General features: G+C 34.0%; 2 protein-coding genes across 3 annotated transcripts; both read left to right on the top strand.

The window, feature by feature from the left end:
• Positions 1-2,260: 2,260 nt before the first annotated feature.
• On the top strand, positions 2,261-16,839 carry LOC144841867 (sodium channel and clathrin linker 1-like). 2 transcript variants are annotated; one of them, XM_078698135.1, is made up of 19 exons: positions 2,261-2,387; positions 5,764-5,831; positions 6,348-6,731; positions 7,468-7,518; positions 7,765-7,830; positions 8,625-8,786; positions 9,586-9,677; positions 10,127-10,213; positions 10,656-10,746; positions 10,861-11,031; positions 11,281-11,355; positions 11,557-11,699; positions 11,829-12,021; positions 12,561-12,697; positions 13,095-13,154; positions 13,515-13,593; positions 14,432-14,527; positions 14,990-15,090; positions 15,543-16,839. In XM_078698135.1, exons 1-19 carry the CDS (start codon positions 2,351-2,353, stop codon positions 15,685-15,687), a joined length of 2,238 nt encoding a protein of 745 aa, XP_078554261.1. In that variant the 5' UTR covers positions 2,261-2,350; the 3' UTR covers positions 15,688-16,839. The 2 variants fall into 2 exon arrangements, with proteins under 2 accessions (XP_078554261.1, XP_078554260.1); XM_078698134.1 differs by lacking the exon at positions 2,261-2,387 and adding an exon at positions 5,346-5,484.
• On the top strand, positions 2,927-4,826 carry LOC144842297 (uncharacterized). The gene is made up of 6 exons (XM_078698730.1): positions 2,927-3,327; positions 3,430-3,505; positions 3,748-3,952; positions 4,068-4,119; positions 4,256-4,472; positions 4,647-4,826. The coding sequence occupies exons 1-6, from the start codon at positions 2,927-2,929 to the stop codon at positions 4,779-4,781; spliced, it is 1,086 nt and encodes a 361-aa protein (XP_078554856.1). The 3' UTR covers positions 4,782-4,826.
• Positions 16,840-18,059: the final 1,220 nt, after the last annotated feature.

The following is an 18,059-nucleotide window of genomic DNA, read 5'->3' as shown; positions in this document are numbered from 1 at the left end:
GTAGTGGCCATCGAAAGTTCTGAATCTAAGAACACGACAGCAGATAAGCATAAGGATGGGAAAGACAAGAAAAAGAAGTCTAAATCCCGTTTGGCCAGACTTCGACTGTCACTGAAGAAGTCCAAGAGAGTCGGACTTGATGATGATGCTACCGATGCTGCAGCAATCAAAGATACTATTGATGATAAACAACCACAAGTTGATGTGGTGACAGCAGAAGCTGTCAATGGCAACGGAAGGTATGTATGGCATTTGTTTAGTATAAGTGTCTAGATGTACTGTATTGGATTCTTAAATTAAAATATTTTGCAATCAATATTTTAATTTACTTTTATTCCAGTATTCAAACGGACCTTAAAGCAGAAGTCATAGCGGTAGATGAGCTCGAATGTGAAGACATGATAGAAACGATTGTTCTGTAAGCCTAAGTATTACTTTACAGTTTTTAATACTACTCTGAATAATGTATGCATACTCATGTAGAGTATATTTAATTTAATAAATAATTTTATTCGATAAATGCTCTTGTCTTTAATACATGCATACATTATTAATTAAATAATAAAGAAATATTTCAGAATGTTAGAATTTTGGTCCATTATTATTTGAACTTTCTTTAATTTTGAATTCAATAGAGATCATCAGCCCATTCCTGAATTGATTGCTGACAACGACGATCAGCCCATTGCTGAAATGATTGCTGACAACGACGATCAGCCCATTGCTGAACTGATTGCTGACAACGACGATCAGCCCATTGCTGAACTGATTGCTGATAACGACAATGAGCTCATTATCCCAGAGGATAACTCTGACGACCGGAACAATTTGGGGTCGGACGTAGAGGACGACGACGAGAAGATGGTCCAAGAAGGTATGTGGTGCCTTTTATTTAAGATATGTATATTTTGGTCTAAAATATTTATAGATATTTCATTTCTAAAAATGAATACAACTTATTTGTATATTACGTACTTTTTTTTCAAAAGGTGACCATGATTGGATTGCCGAGGCACAGATTCTAACCGGTCAGATTAAAAGGTATAAATCACCCGTAATAATCACAAATAAATCATCTCATCATCATTATTATCATCATCAACATCATCATCATTATCATTATTATCATGATCATGATGATCATCATTGTTATCATCGTCATATTTTTCTTTTTTCAGCATTGCATCGGAAATGTCAGTAGACAGTCAGCTTCAACGACGTCACCGACCACCGACACGATACGGACTCATGAATGAGCTTAAATTATCGTTTGGTCCTGGTATGGACAGAGAGCTACCATCAATCTTCTCTAGTGTTGTTAAAAATAATCATTCTTCTCGTCATCATAACAATCCGCTAATGGAAGGAATTAAACATGCTAATCAATTCCACCAGGTACGCCTAAATAATTAAATACCACATACACTTATTAAAAACAGAAATAAGCTAGGGTTGGTGGGGTGAAAAGGAGAGAGGGGAATGTCAACGTGGCAGGTGACTTATTTTTTTATAACAAAAATCCCTCTAATTTAAGCTTCTTTTTTATATAGTACAAACTAGAAGAGGAAGAAAAGCAGAATAAAAGACGCCTTCATAGACTGGCCATGAGGCGAGAACAAGACATCCAGTATAAGTTAAGGATGTGGGAAAACCGACAAAGAAAGAAGGAGAGGTCGGTTAGAGGTTCACTTTGAGGTGGACGAGTGGTAGCGGGGAAGATGTCACAGACTAGGCGGGTGTCTTAAGAAGATCACACAAGGATCATTTAGTTATCAGATTCATCATGTTCATCGACTACGAAGACAAAACAGATTATGAAGAAATATATTATTTACAGACAACAATAAAGATTGTCCTATTTTTTTAAATGTTGCTTGTTATGCCTTTTTTTTTGTAATGTTGAATATTAGCGAGTAAATCACCAGCCACATCAGTATGACTTATTGATGAATTGATCCGATGGCGAGTAGGGTAACTGTGAACATCTAGTTTCTGTCTTTCAATCAATTTAGTAACATCATCACATGCCACCAATGAAAATGGTTATAATTCCTGTATCAGTACAATTAATAGAAATGAATTATAATAATGGATTGTTAAAATCAATGAATTAATACTTATATCACAGATGATAATTGTAATGATTAATTCTATTCTAGTATCTCCCCGGTTCTTTCCCCGCCCCCCGTGATATGACGTAACACCGTAAATAAATAACAAACAAATAAACTGGCGGCGCGGTTGGTATGAAATTCCATTGGTTCGTTTGCAGACAGTATGCCTTAATTGTTCACATTTTAAAGTTACAAGGCATTTTTTAAGAGCATAATACCGAGATATTTCATGTACAATGGTAGATGGTGAAATTGAGTTCCTTCGTGACCAAGGTTAGTCTTTAGTTATAGTTTTTAACTATATTTTGTAAAGATAGGCAGGCCCAAACCTTTCAATTTTCATCCACATAGACAGACACAGACAGTTTTATATAAGTTTGGTTTAATAACGTTTTTTTTTGTATTATTAAAACGTACACATTATGATTATATACCAATCAATATATTTGTTGTTGAATGAAAATTGTTTTTGTCAATACGAAATGTTTATATTTTATTGAAATTGATTAGGTTTTTTTTTGTAGATTTAATTTTTAAAAAGTGTATTGATATGACAATGTAGTGTAATCGATAGATGTACAGCTCAGACATCCCACTTCCCGTCATGGGTCTCACGTAGCGGGCGACGTCTTCATACGTATCGGTTGCGCGTTGTTGGCATGAACGCCTTGTGCGCGCTTCGATGTTACTACGATACAGAACGCAATCGCCATATCAACGAATCATAACAGAAACTCTCAGAAAACTATTGGAAACCTTTCAGGAAACTTGTATTATTTTCATATCTCGTATTGTTTCTATATTAATTACAAATGGGTAATCCTTTGACCTTATGTCAACGCAACTCAGTTGAGGAATTCGTTGCGGATAATCGCGAAGGATTTAATTCGCAAGACGGAAGCAGTGTTGATCCTCCAAATGTCCAGATATTAATGGCCATCGAAACGTCTAAATCTAAGAACACGACAGCAGATGATGATAAAGTATCTGCGTTGACAATTGACACAGATAAGCTGTCGGATACTAAGGATGGGAAAGACAAGAAAAAGAAGTCTAAATCCCGTTTGGCCAGACTTCGACTGTCACTGAAGAAGTCCAAGAGAGTCGGACTTGATGATGATGCTACCGATGCTGCAGCAATCAAAGATACTATTGATGATAAACAACCACAAGTTGATGTGGTGACAGCAGAAGCTGCCAATGGCAATGGAAGGTGGTATGTCTGGCATTTGTTTAGTATAGTGTCTAGATGTTTGTATTGGATTCTTAAATTAAAATATTTTGCAATCAATATTTTAATTTGCTTTTATTCCAGTATTCAAACGGACCTTAAAGCAGAAGTCATAGCGGTAGATGAGCTCGAATGTGAAGACATGATAGAAACGATTGTTCTGTAAGCCTAAGTATTACTTTAAAGTTTTTAATACTACTCTGAATAATGTATGCGTACTCAGTGTAGAGTATATTTAATTTGTTATTGGATAAATGCTCTTGTCTTTAATACATGCATACATTATTAATTAAATAATAAAAAAAATATTTCAGAATGTTAGAATTTTGGTCCATTATTATTTGAACTTTCTTTAATTTTGAATTCAATAGAGATCAGCCCATTGCTGAACTGATTGCTGACAACGACGATCAGCCCATTGCTGAAATGATTGCTGACAACGACGATGAGCCCATTGCTGAACTGATTGCTGACAACGACGATCACCCCATTGCTGAACTGATTGCTGATAACGACAATGAGCTCATTATCCCAGAGGATAACTCCGACGACCGGAACAGTTTGGGGTCGGACGTAGAGGACGACGACGAGAAGATGGTCCAAGAAGGTATGTGGTGCCTTTTATTTAAGATATGTATATTTTGGTCTAAAATATTTATAGATATTTCATTTCTAAAAATTAATACAACTTATTTATATATTACGTACTTTTTTTTCAAAAGGTGACCATGATTGGATTGCCGAGGCACAGATTCTAACCGGTCAGATTAAAAGGTATAAATCACCCGTAATAATCACAAATAAATCATCTCATCATCATTATTATCATCATCAACATCATCATCATTATCATTATTATCATGATCATGATGATCATCATTATTATCATCGTTATTCCTTCTTTATTCAGCATTGCATCAGAAATGTCAGTAGACAGTCAGCTTCAACGACGTCACCGACCACCGACACGATACGGACTCATGAATGAGCTTAAATTATCGTTTGGTCCTGGTGTGGACAGAGACCTACCATCAATCTTCTCCAGTGTTGATCAAAATAATCATCCTTCTCGTCATCGTAACAATCCGCTAATGGAAGGAATTAAACATGCTAATCAATTCCACCAGGTACGCCTAAATAATTAAATACCACATAGGCCTACACTTATTAAAAACAGAAATAAGAAAGGGGGTTGGTTGGTGGGGTGAAGAGGAGAGAGGGGAATGTCAACATGGCAGTTGAATTATTTTATTTAGGCCTATAACAAAAATTCCTCTAATGTAATATTCTTTTTTATATAGTACAAACTAGAAGAGGAAGAAAGGCAAAACAAAAGACGCCTTCATAGACTGGCCATGAGGCGAGAACAAGACATCCAGTACAAGTTAAGGATGTGGGAAAACCGACAAAGAAAGAAGGAAAGCGGTCGGTTATAGGTTCACTTTGAGGTGGACGAGTGGTAGCGGGGAAGATGTCACAGACTAGGGGGGGGGGGGGGGGTGTCTTAAGAAGATCATACAAGGATCAGTTATCAGATCAGACTCATCATGTTCAACAACTACGAAGACAAAACAGATTATGAAGAAATATATTATTTACAGACAACAATAAAGATTGTCCTAGTTTTTAAAATGTTGCTTGTTATGCCTTTTTTTTTTGTAATGTTGAATATTAGTGAGTAAATCACCAGCCACATCAGTATGACTTATTGATGGATTGATCCGATGGCGAGTAGGGTAACTGTGAACATTTGGTTTCTGTCTTTCAATCAATTTAGTAACATCATCACATGCCACCAATGAAAATGGTTATAATTCCTGTATCAGTACAATTAATAGAAATGAATTATAATAATGGATTATAGTTCATATTGTAATGATAAATTCCAGTTTATATCTCCCGGCCCTTTCCTCAAAATTCCCAAAATGATCGTGATATGACGTAACACCGTAAATAAATAACAAACAAATAAACTGGCGGCGCGCGGTTGGTATGAAATTCCATCATCGGTTCGTTTTTTGCAGACAGTATGCCTTAATTGTTCACATTTTAAAGTTACAAGGCATTTTTTAAGAGCATAATACCGGGATATTTCATGTACAATGGTAGATGGTGAAATTGAGTTCCTTCGTGACCAAGGTTAGCCTGCATTTTAAACTATATTTTTAAACATTTAAAGCTAGGCCTAGGCCCAGGCCTTTCAATTTTCCACCCACACACAGCAGAAGAGGCAGTGTGCAGACCGTCGCAGTCTCGGCATAGGCTAGTTGGCCATTGCAGGCCTAACTAGTACTGCCCTACAGACAGTATTTCTATGGACTAACCTAGATCTAAATGGAGGCCTAATTTATGTTTAAATTTGGTTAAATTTAATAATATAAATAACTTGATTTTTGTATTTTAACACAATTTTTGCAGTTCAAAGGTTGAGTGCCGAATTGAGAAAGTACCAGGAAAAATTTCTTCCATTAGATGAACAAGCAAAGGTATTATGATTATCAGAAAAAGTTTAGGCTTGTTCTTTTGTTCAAATGTTGATTATATAGTTTAAACACCTTTTTTAGGCTGGATCTGTAAATTCTGAATAAAGATTTACAGACGATCGGGGCCAGACGATCAGGCTTTTTTTAAGATGATCGGGTACCAAGGGGTGTGAACATTCGGGCCAATATAATTAGAAGATCGAGCCCATATAAAAATAAAGGAAAGACGATCGGGTCCACGAAAACACGGTGACAGTAGAATCTCTTCTTTGGGACACCTTCATAATATATTCAGGGGACACTTTCCCATGAAACAATTATAAACTATAATGGAATGGATTTACAAACGATACACTTGGCTATCGGGCCCAATGTTGATACTATCGGGCCCAACGTTTAAGACTTATCTGGCCCATCGCCTAAGATGATAAAAAAAAATGGGCCCGATCGTCTCTATGATGACTGACTGATAGTAATTGGATGATAAAAACAAAACATGATCAAATAATTTTGTTTCAGAGAGACTTGCAGGATGAAGACTCAACAGCAGCCCCTTGGTTGATTAACAAAGGCCTATTATCACCATTGGTTACTGAGTATGACAAGGAGGTTCACCGCCTCCGACAGGAGATACACGGGTACAAGATACAACACCATGAGTTATCAGAAAAATGTCAAAGACTCGTTGATGAGAACAACAAGTTGCGATCGGAATTAAAGAATAACATTCAGACGGATTTGGAATCATCTTTGGCTGTTGATGATGATAACCGTGATATTGATAATGATGTCATTAATAATTTGCAAAGACAACTACAGGTGATGCAAAAGGAAAAAGATTATGGAACGGAAATGTGGCAGGCAACGCAGCATGAGCTTGAACTACTTACTGAACAACATAAGGTAAAGAATGAATCAAATACTGTGGCACCAGATTTTTGGTTTTAGGTTTTTCCAGTAAGATTTACCGGACTAAATTGGCTCCAACCGGTATTATATAATAAAAAATTATACAAAAAAAAACAGTAGGTAGGTTATGCACCTGTCAATTGTATGACCCACTAACCCCTGGAAGATGGGTCATTGACACAGGGGTGCGTAAAAAAACCTACTGTAGATGGAACGTCACATGGATGAACAAAGGTGTGTCATTGTTCGTCACTTTACGACCCACCATATCATGAACAACAAGGTCACAATGCGTTAAAATGAGTGTGTCATGATCACCTAAAAGTCACTTTTTTTACGCAGGTTGTATTCATAAGGTATGACGCACATCGAACAAATGACGCACCTCTCCCAGGGGTCGTATAGTGGGTTATACAATTAACAAGTGCATTAGGCCTAGCCATTTATAACATAGACCAAGAGCAATCTTAGGCTATATTTTGGATAGACATTTATAGACATAAATATTATTTGACTTAATTTGCTGAACATATTTCTATATTGGGAGAACACTGCATACAGTACATACACTTTCTGATTAGGGGTTGGCTGTAGTGTTAAAACATATTTGGGGTTGTTCCTCATGGGAAAGTGTCTCTCTAACGAGATATCCAGAAGGAAGTGTTCTACTGTACACAATGTTTCTTTGTGTTTAAAATATTTGTTATAAACTGGTGTAATTTTGTTTCAGCGTGTATTGCAAGAAAGTGAATTACATTCGCAAACTCATCAAGCAATACAGGTACAAATACGTTCTATTATTACTGTACTTCAAACGGCATACAACATTTGTTTATTGACCAAAAATTAGATAAATACTGTATAACCAAGGAAGTAAAAATAAATAATACTACTACTATAAAATTACTAATTGCAGTATTATATTTCCCTGATATAAATATTCATTTAAAAAAAGATTAGAACAAAATCTTTCAAAGAATTGAAAACGGACAGACAGAGTTAGTTGACTTTGTTTTATTTTCTATAGGAGAAGGGTACAGAGCTTATAGGAGAAAATCAACAACTTCAGACTAAGACACAAAGATTAGAAATGGTAAGTGAAAACAAAAAAATTATTTTTGTTAATCAAAACTAATATGCCTACTAAATATAATTGCACTCTAACAAAAGGTATGAATTTAAACAAGTCAAATGGTCGAGCGGTTAAAGCAATCTGCACCTTTTCCTGTTACCTAAAGAGCCAACAATATCAGCATGGGTTCGAGGCCGACTCGCTCCTAGTTCTGGTGGTGGAACAAGTCTTCTCGAATATGGACTATAAACTGTAGGTCCAGTGTACCAGTTTGTCCGTGTGCACTTTAAAGAACCCAGTTCATTATTCAAGACTAAGTAGGGGGGTGACCCGGTGAACTGCTTATCAAAATAGCCCTGTATCAGGGGGATTACCACCTATCTGATAGGACAGTGATTAATTTACTCTTGGTAATCCTTGGCCACATGTGCCTAAAGATATAAAATAAAATTTAAAAAAATAAATAATAAAACTGTACATAATTGTATTGTACCGATCTGGAACCACACGCTCAAGATGGAAATTGATTTCTGAAGCTTGTAGTGTATGATAATTGTATAAGAAAAAATAAACATAAGAGTACTACTAAAACATGTAGTTTAACCTTACAACAACAAAATGTATGATTTTATTGAATATTCATTCGTTTATTTACACAAGCAATTCAAAAATATGATGACATAATATGTAGCAATCAGTTTATGCATTGTATCTTGAGAAACCAAATACTGTAAGCTGGTTCCATCAGGAATAGGTTTTAGAAATGCGTTTTTTTTATTCATATTTATTTATAATTATTGTTGTTTGTAACCTAGACAACAAGTCATTTACAGCAGGTTATAAGCTCACAGAATGAAGAGATTGAAAGTCTAAGAACACAGCTAACAAAAGCAAGGAATGATTTTAAGACATCAAGTATCCAGTTGAAAGATATGAAAACAACACTGGAAAGCCTTCAAGATCAGATAAAGAAGAAGGTAATATGTTATGTAAATAAGGGGCTAAAGCTTTGTCTACACTATCAAACTAGTTTGAAAAAAAAAAGTGTGATGTGCCCAAATATGGTTGTGGTATGAAATCGTCATGTCCATATATGGGCACATCACATTTTGTTGTCATATAAAGTTTGATAGGGTAGACAGAGCTTTAGACCAAGTTGAAAAAATATTATCCCTTTAGGCAATGGTGGATATAAACAATCTGACCTGGTTCTACTTTGTGACGTATTAACCTTTCATACAGTATACCATATACCAAAGAATGGTACTAAAAACATTGCTAAAGCGCTGTGTACACTATCAAACTTTATGTGACAAAAAAATGATGTGATGTGCCCATATATTCAATTCAATTCAATTCAATTTATTTTCATAAGATACATCATTGTGAAATAATATTACAGTGTTTTTTTTTTGTTTTTTTTTTATAATTAGAATGCACTTATGCTGGAGAAACATAAATAAGCCCAGAGGGCTTTAAGGCTAGTTCCACCAGAAAAAAAAAATAATTCAAAAAGTATATTATAATAAATGTTTCAAAAGTAGTCAATAAATAAATAAATGAAAATAAAATATGAATAAATAAATAACAAGAATAAAGACAAAATAATAAACAATTTAAGCTACATACACAAGCACAACAAGACACAGGACAAAAACACGTGACAGAACGAGAGACAGAAGGGACGAAGACGCTGGACAAGAGTTAAAAAACTATATGGACACGATGATGTCATATCACTACAATATTTAAGCATATCACTACCCTTATTTTCAGAATACTGAAGTTACCCAGGCAGTTGGGAAGGAGAAAGCGTCCGACAACAGGCTGATAGAATTACAGACGGCATTACAGGAATATGATCATAGGTAAGAATAAGGTTGCATTCAAATGTGTGTGTGGCGCAGTGTGTTGGACGTTTGACTACTGATCGAGAGTTCAAGTTCAATGCTCATCGCATTGCTTGTGTCCTTAGGCTTACTTACATTTGCCTCTCTCCACCCAGGTGTACAAATGGGTACCTGGTATTAGGTTAAAACACAACTGCCCTAAGGCTGCATTATGGGAATATGTTTCCATTCGTGTTTGATCCAAACATAACCGGGCTAATAAATAACAAGGCCAACAGCCATAAGTCGCGTGCTAAGCATAGTGATACCAGACCGACCGACCGACATAGTGAACTATAGAGTCGCGTCCACGCGACTAAAAAGTTAAATCAATTAATATCATCATTGTTTGTCATTTTTTAGAGTTACACCATTTCATGAAATGTGTTGACAATATGCTCAACAAATAATAATTTACTTTCTTACAGAATGTCTTTACTTACAAAAGAGAATAAAAATTTAAAAAGTGTAAGAGATGAAACCGAGGAAAATTATGGATTGTTGCAAAAACGATGGCAAGTATACATAATATTTTTATTAAACTTTGTTTAATGAGGGTAACTCAAAACAGCCGAGGCTGACATGCATGAGGCCCTCAACACTTAAAAAACGGAAACAATACAAATACGAAAAAACGAGAAAAAGAAAAACAAATTAAGAGAAAAAAAGAGACCAATAAGAAATATATATATATATGAACATTTCAAAACACTCAGTATGTTTTTCCACTACGCCCAACCTCTGTTCAGGAGACACCCATGTTAAAGAGACACTTGCCTCCTGTCTACATTATCAAACTAGTTTGTGATATTCCCAAATGTGCTAGTGATATGCCCAAATAGTGATATGACATCATCATGTCCATATATGGGCTTTAATAGGCATTCATTTTAGTTCTATCAATTCAATGTGTAGCACAGAAATGACCTAACCAATTTTGTAAATAATTTATTTCAGTTCTGACACTGAGAAACGTGAACGTGAGGCTACTATGCAAGTGAAGGATAGCATTCAATTAGTGGAGAACATGGTTCTGGAAAAAGATCAGGTAGTTACCTCATTGATGTAGTTGTATTTTATTTCCAACCTGTCAAAAGATTATTCCAAGACCTAATTTAACTTTCTGTAATTTGGACTCATCCTATTTAATCCATTTTTTAAGGCTGTCGTAAGAGAACAACAGTGCCGGGAGAAACTAGAGCGCTTACAGGAATCGTTGACGCGTCTTGTAAACGAGGCCGGCAAACGCACTAGGCAAGAGGTTGACAATGTTCGTAAACAGTGTAACATAAATATTGCTAAATTAATGGAGGAACTCCAATCTCTTGAAACAGTAAGTAGGCCTATATTTAAGTATATTTTTCTCTGGTTTTGTATCAAGCACTTGCATCAAGTCAAACACCCAGATTATATTTATCTTTATATAAATGAAACTTAAATTTGGATTTAAGTTGTTGATTTTGCTCATTAACATGTGGGTTAAATTTGACCAGAAGGGTAGTCCTTGACTTTATAAATGATGATTTTGTTTTGCATAAGTGAACTAAGTTAAGTTTACAAGTTTGGAATATTTTCTTTTCAGGAAAATGGTGAAAAACAAGCAGAAATTGAGCGTGCTATGCGTGAAAAAAGAGCAGTGGAAGAAGAACTGCAAAAGGTAAAATGTACATACAATTATTTTAAAAGTAAAGTGTTACTGCAATAATCTAGGGGATCTGAGGTGTGCGTTACTTTGAATTGTTTTTGATATGACATCAGTGGGTCTGTGCAAAGTGATTTTAATTCAAAGATAAACTACATTGTGGTGCGTATAAAGATTGTGTACCTTAATACTTTTTTTCTGTTTATATTGAAATAGATGTACAAGGAAGGAATGACTGAGCCTAACAATGAACTTAACCAGAAATTACAGATGAGGGCGCTAAATGCAGAGCGACTACGCATTGAATCAGAGACGCTGGCAAAATCTCTTGACAAAAATTTACAACAACAGAAGCTTCGGTGTGTCTCAATATTATTCACTGACACTTATATTGTAATATTACCACTAATGCTTACGTAATTCAACTTTTTATTCAAATTGTCTGTAGTCTCTTATAGAGTTGTCTTTTTTTCTCTTCTTTTTTGTAGGCACGATCAAGAACAATCTCAACTCATTTTAAACAATACACAGCTGCAGAAAAGACTAGCTGCCTTGTCCAAAGAATGCGAAACAATGTCTGAAGAACGACTCCTCCTATCGGAAGAAGTTGACAATTACAAGAAACGTGTAACAGAGACGAAAAAGGAGCAAGATGCAACCGAACGAAAGTGTCAAAAAGAGGTATAGTCGAACCGCTTTTTTTAAACACTTTCCTGTGAAACAAACTAGATGCAATACATATTTAAGTATTTCCCTTAAATTGTATTCACTGAAATTCTATTAAGCTCTGTCTACACTATCAAACTAGTTTAACAAAAAAAGTGTGATGTGCCCAAATATGGTAGTGATATGACATCATAATGTCCATATATGGGCACATCACATTTATTTGTCACATACAATTTGATAATTTAGATAGAGATTAAACCTAAAGCTCTGTCTACACTAGTGTGATGTACCCAAATATGGTAGTGATATGTATCTTATATATGCCCACAGCACACTTTTTGTCACATAAAATTTGATAGTGAAAGCTCTGTTTACACTATCAAACTAGTTTAACCAAAAAAAATGTGACTTACCTAAATATGGCAGTGATATGCCCAAATGTGGTAGTGATATGCCCAAATATGGTAGTGATATGACATCATCATGTCCATATATGACCACAAAGCTTGATGCACTCACTTGAACCCCAGTGTTTTGTAATTCCTTTTCAGACAAGTGGTATGGAGCATGAGATGAATCAACTACGCAGGGAATATGAAATCAGATTTGAAACTTTGGAAGACACAAACCGACAAGCAATGTTTGAACTTCGTCAGATGCTTACGTCCCAACAAAGAATCAGTGCAAAGTAAGTGATTGTAACATTTATTACCTCTCAAGGCCAATTATTACAGAAAAGCAAGTACCTTGTCCCACATAGAATCTGTATCTGTCCTGAGCGGTCTCCGTGTTTTGTGTAAATGGTCATAAGAAATAACATATATTCTATTTGTTTTTTTGTTTGAGCTTGGTCTACACTATCAAACTAGTTTGACAAAAAAGTGTGATGTGCCCAAATATAGCAGTGATATACCCAAATATGGTAGTGATATGACATCAACATGTCCATATATGGGCACATCACATTTATTTATCACATAAAGTTTGATAGTGTAGACTATAGTCTGTATAAATTAGCCTTAAGTCTATAGCAATTTCTTAAATTTGAAAAATACAGTTAATGAGTTTTGTTTTTTATTGTGTAGATGGCGTGAAGAATCAAAGTCACTCGCACAAAAATTTGAGTCTAAGGTCAAGGAATTACGGTAAGCTATAAAAAAGACACTTCTTTAACGATAGTATACATATACCTTACCTATCGTCTTCAGGCCAAGTGTCCCATAAGGCTACAAGATGCTCTCTCTCTCTCTCTCTTGTGTTTCTAGCTTTAACTTTAGCTTCTTTCAATGATCTCCAGCCTAATCTATCTCTTTCCTTATCCACTGTGTGCCTCCAGATTGTTGTAGGTTGACCCACCTGACTTTTCCATTCTGGCTAATATACAGTAGAATGTATTTAAATAAAAACAGTATAAATTAAAGTAAATGAAAGATTATCAGCATACATCGTATACCACGTATATGGACAACAATACCTTACATTAATAATTGTTTTCCATGGTTTAGACTTGAGAATTCAACTCAAAAACAAAGATCTAAGGAGCTTACTTTGCAACTGACAAACAGTAGAGAAACATTTCTTGAGGTAACTTGATTTTTTTAAATTTTAAAGACCCCTTCCCTACAATTTGTGACATTTTGTAAAAATAATACATATATATTACTTTAAAAGCATTAAACCAGGTCATTCCTTGTCTTAAATGTACGTTTTATGGTAAATTATGATAAAAAGTGAGAAACATTGCACTACCTAAGTAGTTCGCGGCGAATGACCTCTCGTGGACGGTCTTTAGGCCTAGCCTAGCTAGGCTTAGTTTTTGTAGGCCTAGCTGGTAAACATAACGTACGAACATCGTACGCTAGCTATGTACCTAGCCTGACGTTGTATAGTTGCTGCATTAATTGTCTTTCTATTTTTGCAAGACTCTGTTGATACAAATTGGAGAAAACCCGGTATTTTCATTGAAAATTTAGGAGTCTTCCATTTGTTTTGGCCTCACGATCGAAAAGTGGGTGAATTACAGAAGAAAAACAAAAATATCAATCCACGCGCAATGCATTTTGGGATTTATATCGGGCCGCTATAATTATTAGAATCAACTTATTTTTCACATTTTTAACCGTTTAAAAAATAAAAAAGTTATTGCAATAGGACCATATAGTATTATTTTTACATTAAATATAGTTTGTGATCTTAAATTAGATCTAAAAAACATAGGGAAGGGGTCTTTTCCAATTGTACATAAGAATGATACAATATTCAGTGGCCCTTTTAAATGCCTAAAAAATGGGAGAAAATTCACTCGCTTTCCATTTTAATAAAAGTGAGCTTTCGCATTGGTTTGGTAAATGAAAGGTTGATTTAATGTTTGATACTTTTATTGGCATTCGTTGGAAATTATGAAATATGCATTTTTTTTCAGGCTGAACACAAGCTAGCAGAACTGTCTGAGATTAACAAAAAGTTGCACCAAAAGATTACTGATTCAGAGAACAGGGTTGCAGATTCTTCAAAAAAAGTGATATAAACTATTTAAATTGTTCTTTATAGAACTTTTTTATTTTCGAATTCATACTACAGTAATTTACAATGATGATGATAAATGTTGGTGTATCTAGGGGCATTTTTAGGTGGCTTTTGAAAACCTATAGTTTCAATATAGAGTGGAGTTGTAACTTGGTGGTTAGCATGCTTGCCTTCCAATCCAAAGGTCAGGGGTTCAATCCTGACCTAGTGCCAGGTGTTCAACTCCACTCCCTAAGCCTCAAATGAGACTTAGTTTATAAGTACGATAAATTATAAAACAGTTTATCCATCCTGTAATTGGTGACTTACTCGCTGTTGGATGAAATAAAAAAAATATATATATAAACAGTAAGAAAATTGTTTAAGTGATATATTGAGTTGAGTAACTGATTTACAGGTTAACAATCGCTAATAATTGTTGAATATTGATTGAAATGATGTATCTTATTTGCAGGTTTCAGAACACATGGCTCGTGAGAGACGAATCTTACAAGAAAAGAAATATCTCCAGAGGGAGCTAGACAAATTTAAATTGGAAAATTCTAGAACATCAAGGTATTCAAGTTTATTAATTGTACAAAACGATGTGATTCTTCTCATGAAAATTAGTAAATAAATTATACTAATACATTATACTAATATTTTTTTAAGAATAATTCTTGGGCTGGCCCAAGTTATGGTCGTTGCACAGATTCTGACTTAGGTTGCCCAGACGCTGGACTAAGTTCTCCTGGTGCTGGCCTAAGTTTCCCAGGTGCTGGCCTAAGTTCCCCAGGTGCTGGCCTAAGTTCCCCAGGTGCTGGCCTAAGTTCCCCAGGTGCTGGCCTAAGCTCTCCTGGTGCTGGCCTAAGTTCCCCTGATGCTGGCCTAAGCTCTCCTGGTGCTGGCCTAAGTTGCTCAGGTTTGCACAAAGTCTTTTAAAGAGTTTATTTCCAACCATACAAACAAATTGGGGTTGTAAGAAACATCTGAGAGAGTTTTTTTCAAATGCTCTTTTATTCATCTAGGCTGCCAGAATTTGTAAGAAACACACAGAATGATGCAGCGTTTGATCTAGGGTTATCCAGACGACTAAAGTGCAGCGCAACATCTGTTGGGTCAGCGAGGTCATCAGTGGGAAGTGGAAGGTCAACGCCAGAATTCGCCCTCTAGGATCAGTATAAATTTTATAAGCTTTTCTTGCCAGCGATCGAAATATTGTTTCTCTGCCTCAAAAATTAAATTTTCTAAGTGCTGTTATACAAGACTTTATTCATTCATTTTTATACAGGCCTTGCTAAATGGTGATGAAATATTAAAAGAAACTATTTTTTAATTACCTTGATAATATGCACTATATTATTATTCAATTCCTTGAACCTTTTACAAAACATTCCATTTTTATTGTTACATTTTTCAATTTTTATTACATTATTTATTTTAAATTTTTTACTTTGTAAATGTTTGTAATTTATTGACTTTTTACTCTATATTTGTAAATATCTTTAAATTAATATATTGTTAATATTAATTTAATAAGTTTTTCCCTGAAATTATAAATTTAATTCTACTTTGGTCTAATGGCATTTTGATAAATTGCAAAAACAGGACATTGAAACAATGCATATTCAACAGGCAATTTGTATATTCAACAGTCAATTTGCATATTTTGATTTTTGTACACATCTTGACTTGATTTGACGTGCTTACTCTATAATATTATAAAGCGAATAATTCTAAAGCTCTCTACACTATCAAACTAGTTTGAGAAAAGAGTGTGATGTGCCCAAACATGGTAGTCAATCATCATCATGTCCATATATGGGGACATAACATTTTTTTGTCACATAAAGTTTGATAGTTTAGACAGAGCTTTACATATTTCAAATTAAACTAGTGAAATAAACTTTAAATATAGATTTATCATTATATGATATTTCAATTCTAATTGATTGATGTGATTTTATTACTCCATAATTAAAAAGAACAATAAAGTTTTAACAGTAAACTTTTATTTATTTGTATTTCTATATTCATTTTAGAGAGTACTGTTGCATGATGGGTAAAATGAGTAATTTCCTGTGTCAATTTGTGATAATTAACTAATTTCATTTTAACACCAAGAACTTGTTTTTGGAAGTAGGGGTAATTAATCAATTTTAAAATTCTTTATTTTTAATTGGAAAAATGTCAAACATAGGAAACAGAAAACCTCAAAATGTTATTTCAATTAAGACGATGTATATAGGTTGGTTATGTTTTTAATCCAATGGGGAAGTAAGGGGTTGGCTATTTTAATTTTAGCTGTCAAAAGCACGCTCTCCTAAAGCTCTGTGTACACTATCAAACTATTTTAACAAAAACTGTGATGTGCCCATATGGTAGAGATATGCCCAAATATGGTAGTGATATGACATCATCATTTCCATATATGGGCATTTTTTGTCACATATAGTTTGATAGTGTAGACAGAGCTTAAGCCACCCCTGGAATTGAAATCATATTTCACCAACTAAACAATGCCTGTCCCAAATGGTAGTGATGTACCCAAATATGGTAGTGATATGACATCATGTCCATATATGGGCACATCACATTTTTTTGTCACATCAAATTTTATTTATTTTTTTATTAAAAATTAAATTGTGTTTAAACAACATGAAATTTAAATAAATTAATAAAACAATTAAATTAACACATCTCAAAATCAAGCTATACATGTATAGTATATTTCCATTTGTCCAACAAATCCGTTCTACTTATTATATATTCCTGAAGAATGCTTTTTGCATATAGGAAGTGATTGATTAATGCAAAGGCGTTATTTCAACTCTGTATCATATTTTGTATTGTTCATTCAATGGATCCTAAGGATGAATATGTTATTCTTACTTACTGCTGATTGCTTTCTCTAAGTCATTACAAAAACATCAATACCTAATTATTATGGAATATTCCATTTTCGTAAAGGTATGTACTAAAACAAATTTGTTTGTGTGTGGTATTTTTGTATTCAATTTGCTAATATTGAATTGCTAATATTTGGTTAATATTAAAGACATACCAGAATTGTTTAGTGAAATATATAGGAAATATTAATAGTATCATTTTCTTTTCTTCCATTAATTTTGCCTATGTATTTGTGTAAAAAATAAAACTGTATAAATATTAAATATATTTTGTTAATATATTATATTAATAATACAATTTATAAGTATATAGCCTAGGACTTTAGTCATAATAAAATAAATCAATTCAATATTGCAATTATTAATTAATTATTATTAATTAATTACAATTTTACTTGAATTTTTTTTATCAAAAGCCTGGTACCAATGACAATTTAATTTCCTTGAAATGAAAATTGTATAAATAATGAATTTATTAAATAATAATAAATATATTTTGGTTTCTTTTTAGAAGCTGATGTAGATGTATGGATGGACATAGTTAGTAGTAGGCCTACTTTTAAAGAAGGATATTATTAATAATTTTTTTTTTAAAGAATATAATTTATAACATTTTTAAGAAACAATGAAAAAGAA

This window comes from Antedon bifida, chromosome 5, assembly GCF_963402885.1.
Source record: "Antedon bifida chromosome 5, ecAntBifi1.1, whole genome shotgun sequence".
Lineage (NCBI taxonomy): Eukaryota > Metazoa > Echinodermata > Crinoidea > Comatulida > Antedonidae > Antedon > Antedon bifida.
Note: the sequence above shows the minus strand (reverse complement) of the source record. Positions and strands in the feature narration are given on the sequence as shown.

Excerpts from the sequence above, each read along its gene's own strand:
- LOC144842297 (XM_078698730.1), top strand. The coding sequence starts at position 2,927 with ATGGGTAATCCTTTGACCTTATGTCAACGCAACTCAGTTGAGGAATTC. Across the intron at positions 3,328-3,429 it reads GCTGCCAATGGCAATGGAAG|TATTCAAACGGACCTTAAAG; the intron begins GTGGTATGTCTG and ends CTTTTATTCCAG. Across the intron at positions 3,506-3,747 it reads ACATGATAGAAACGATTGTT|AACGACGATCAGCCCATTGC; the intron begins CTGTAAGCCTAA and ends CTGATTGCTGAC.
- LOC144841867 (XM_078698135.1), top strand. The coding sequence starts at position 2,351 with ATGGTAGATGGTGAAATTGAGTTCCTTCGTGACCAAG. Across the intron at positions 10,214-10,655 it reads GGATTGTTGCAAAAACGATG|TTCTGACACTGAGAAACGTG; the intron begins GCAAGTATACAT and ends AATTTATTTCAG. Across the intron at positions 11,700-11,828 it reads TTACAACAACAGAAGCTTCG|GCACGATCAAGAACAATCTC; the intron begins GTGTGTCTCAAT and ends TCTTTTTTGTAG.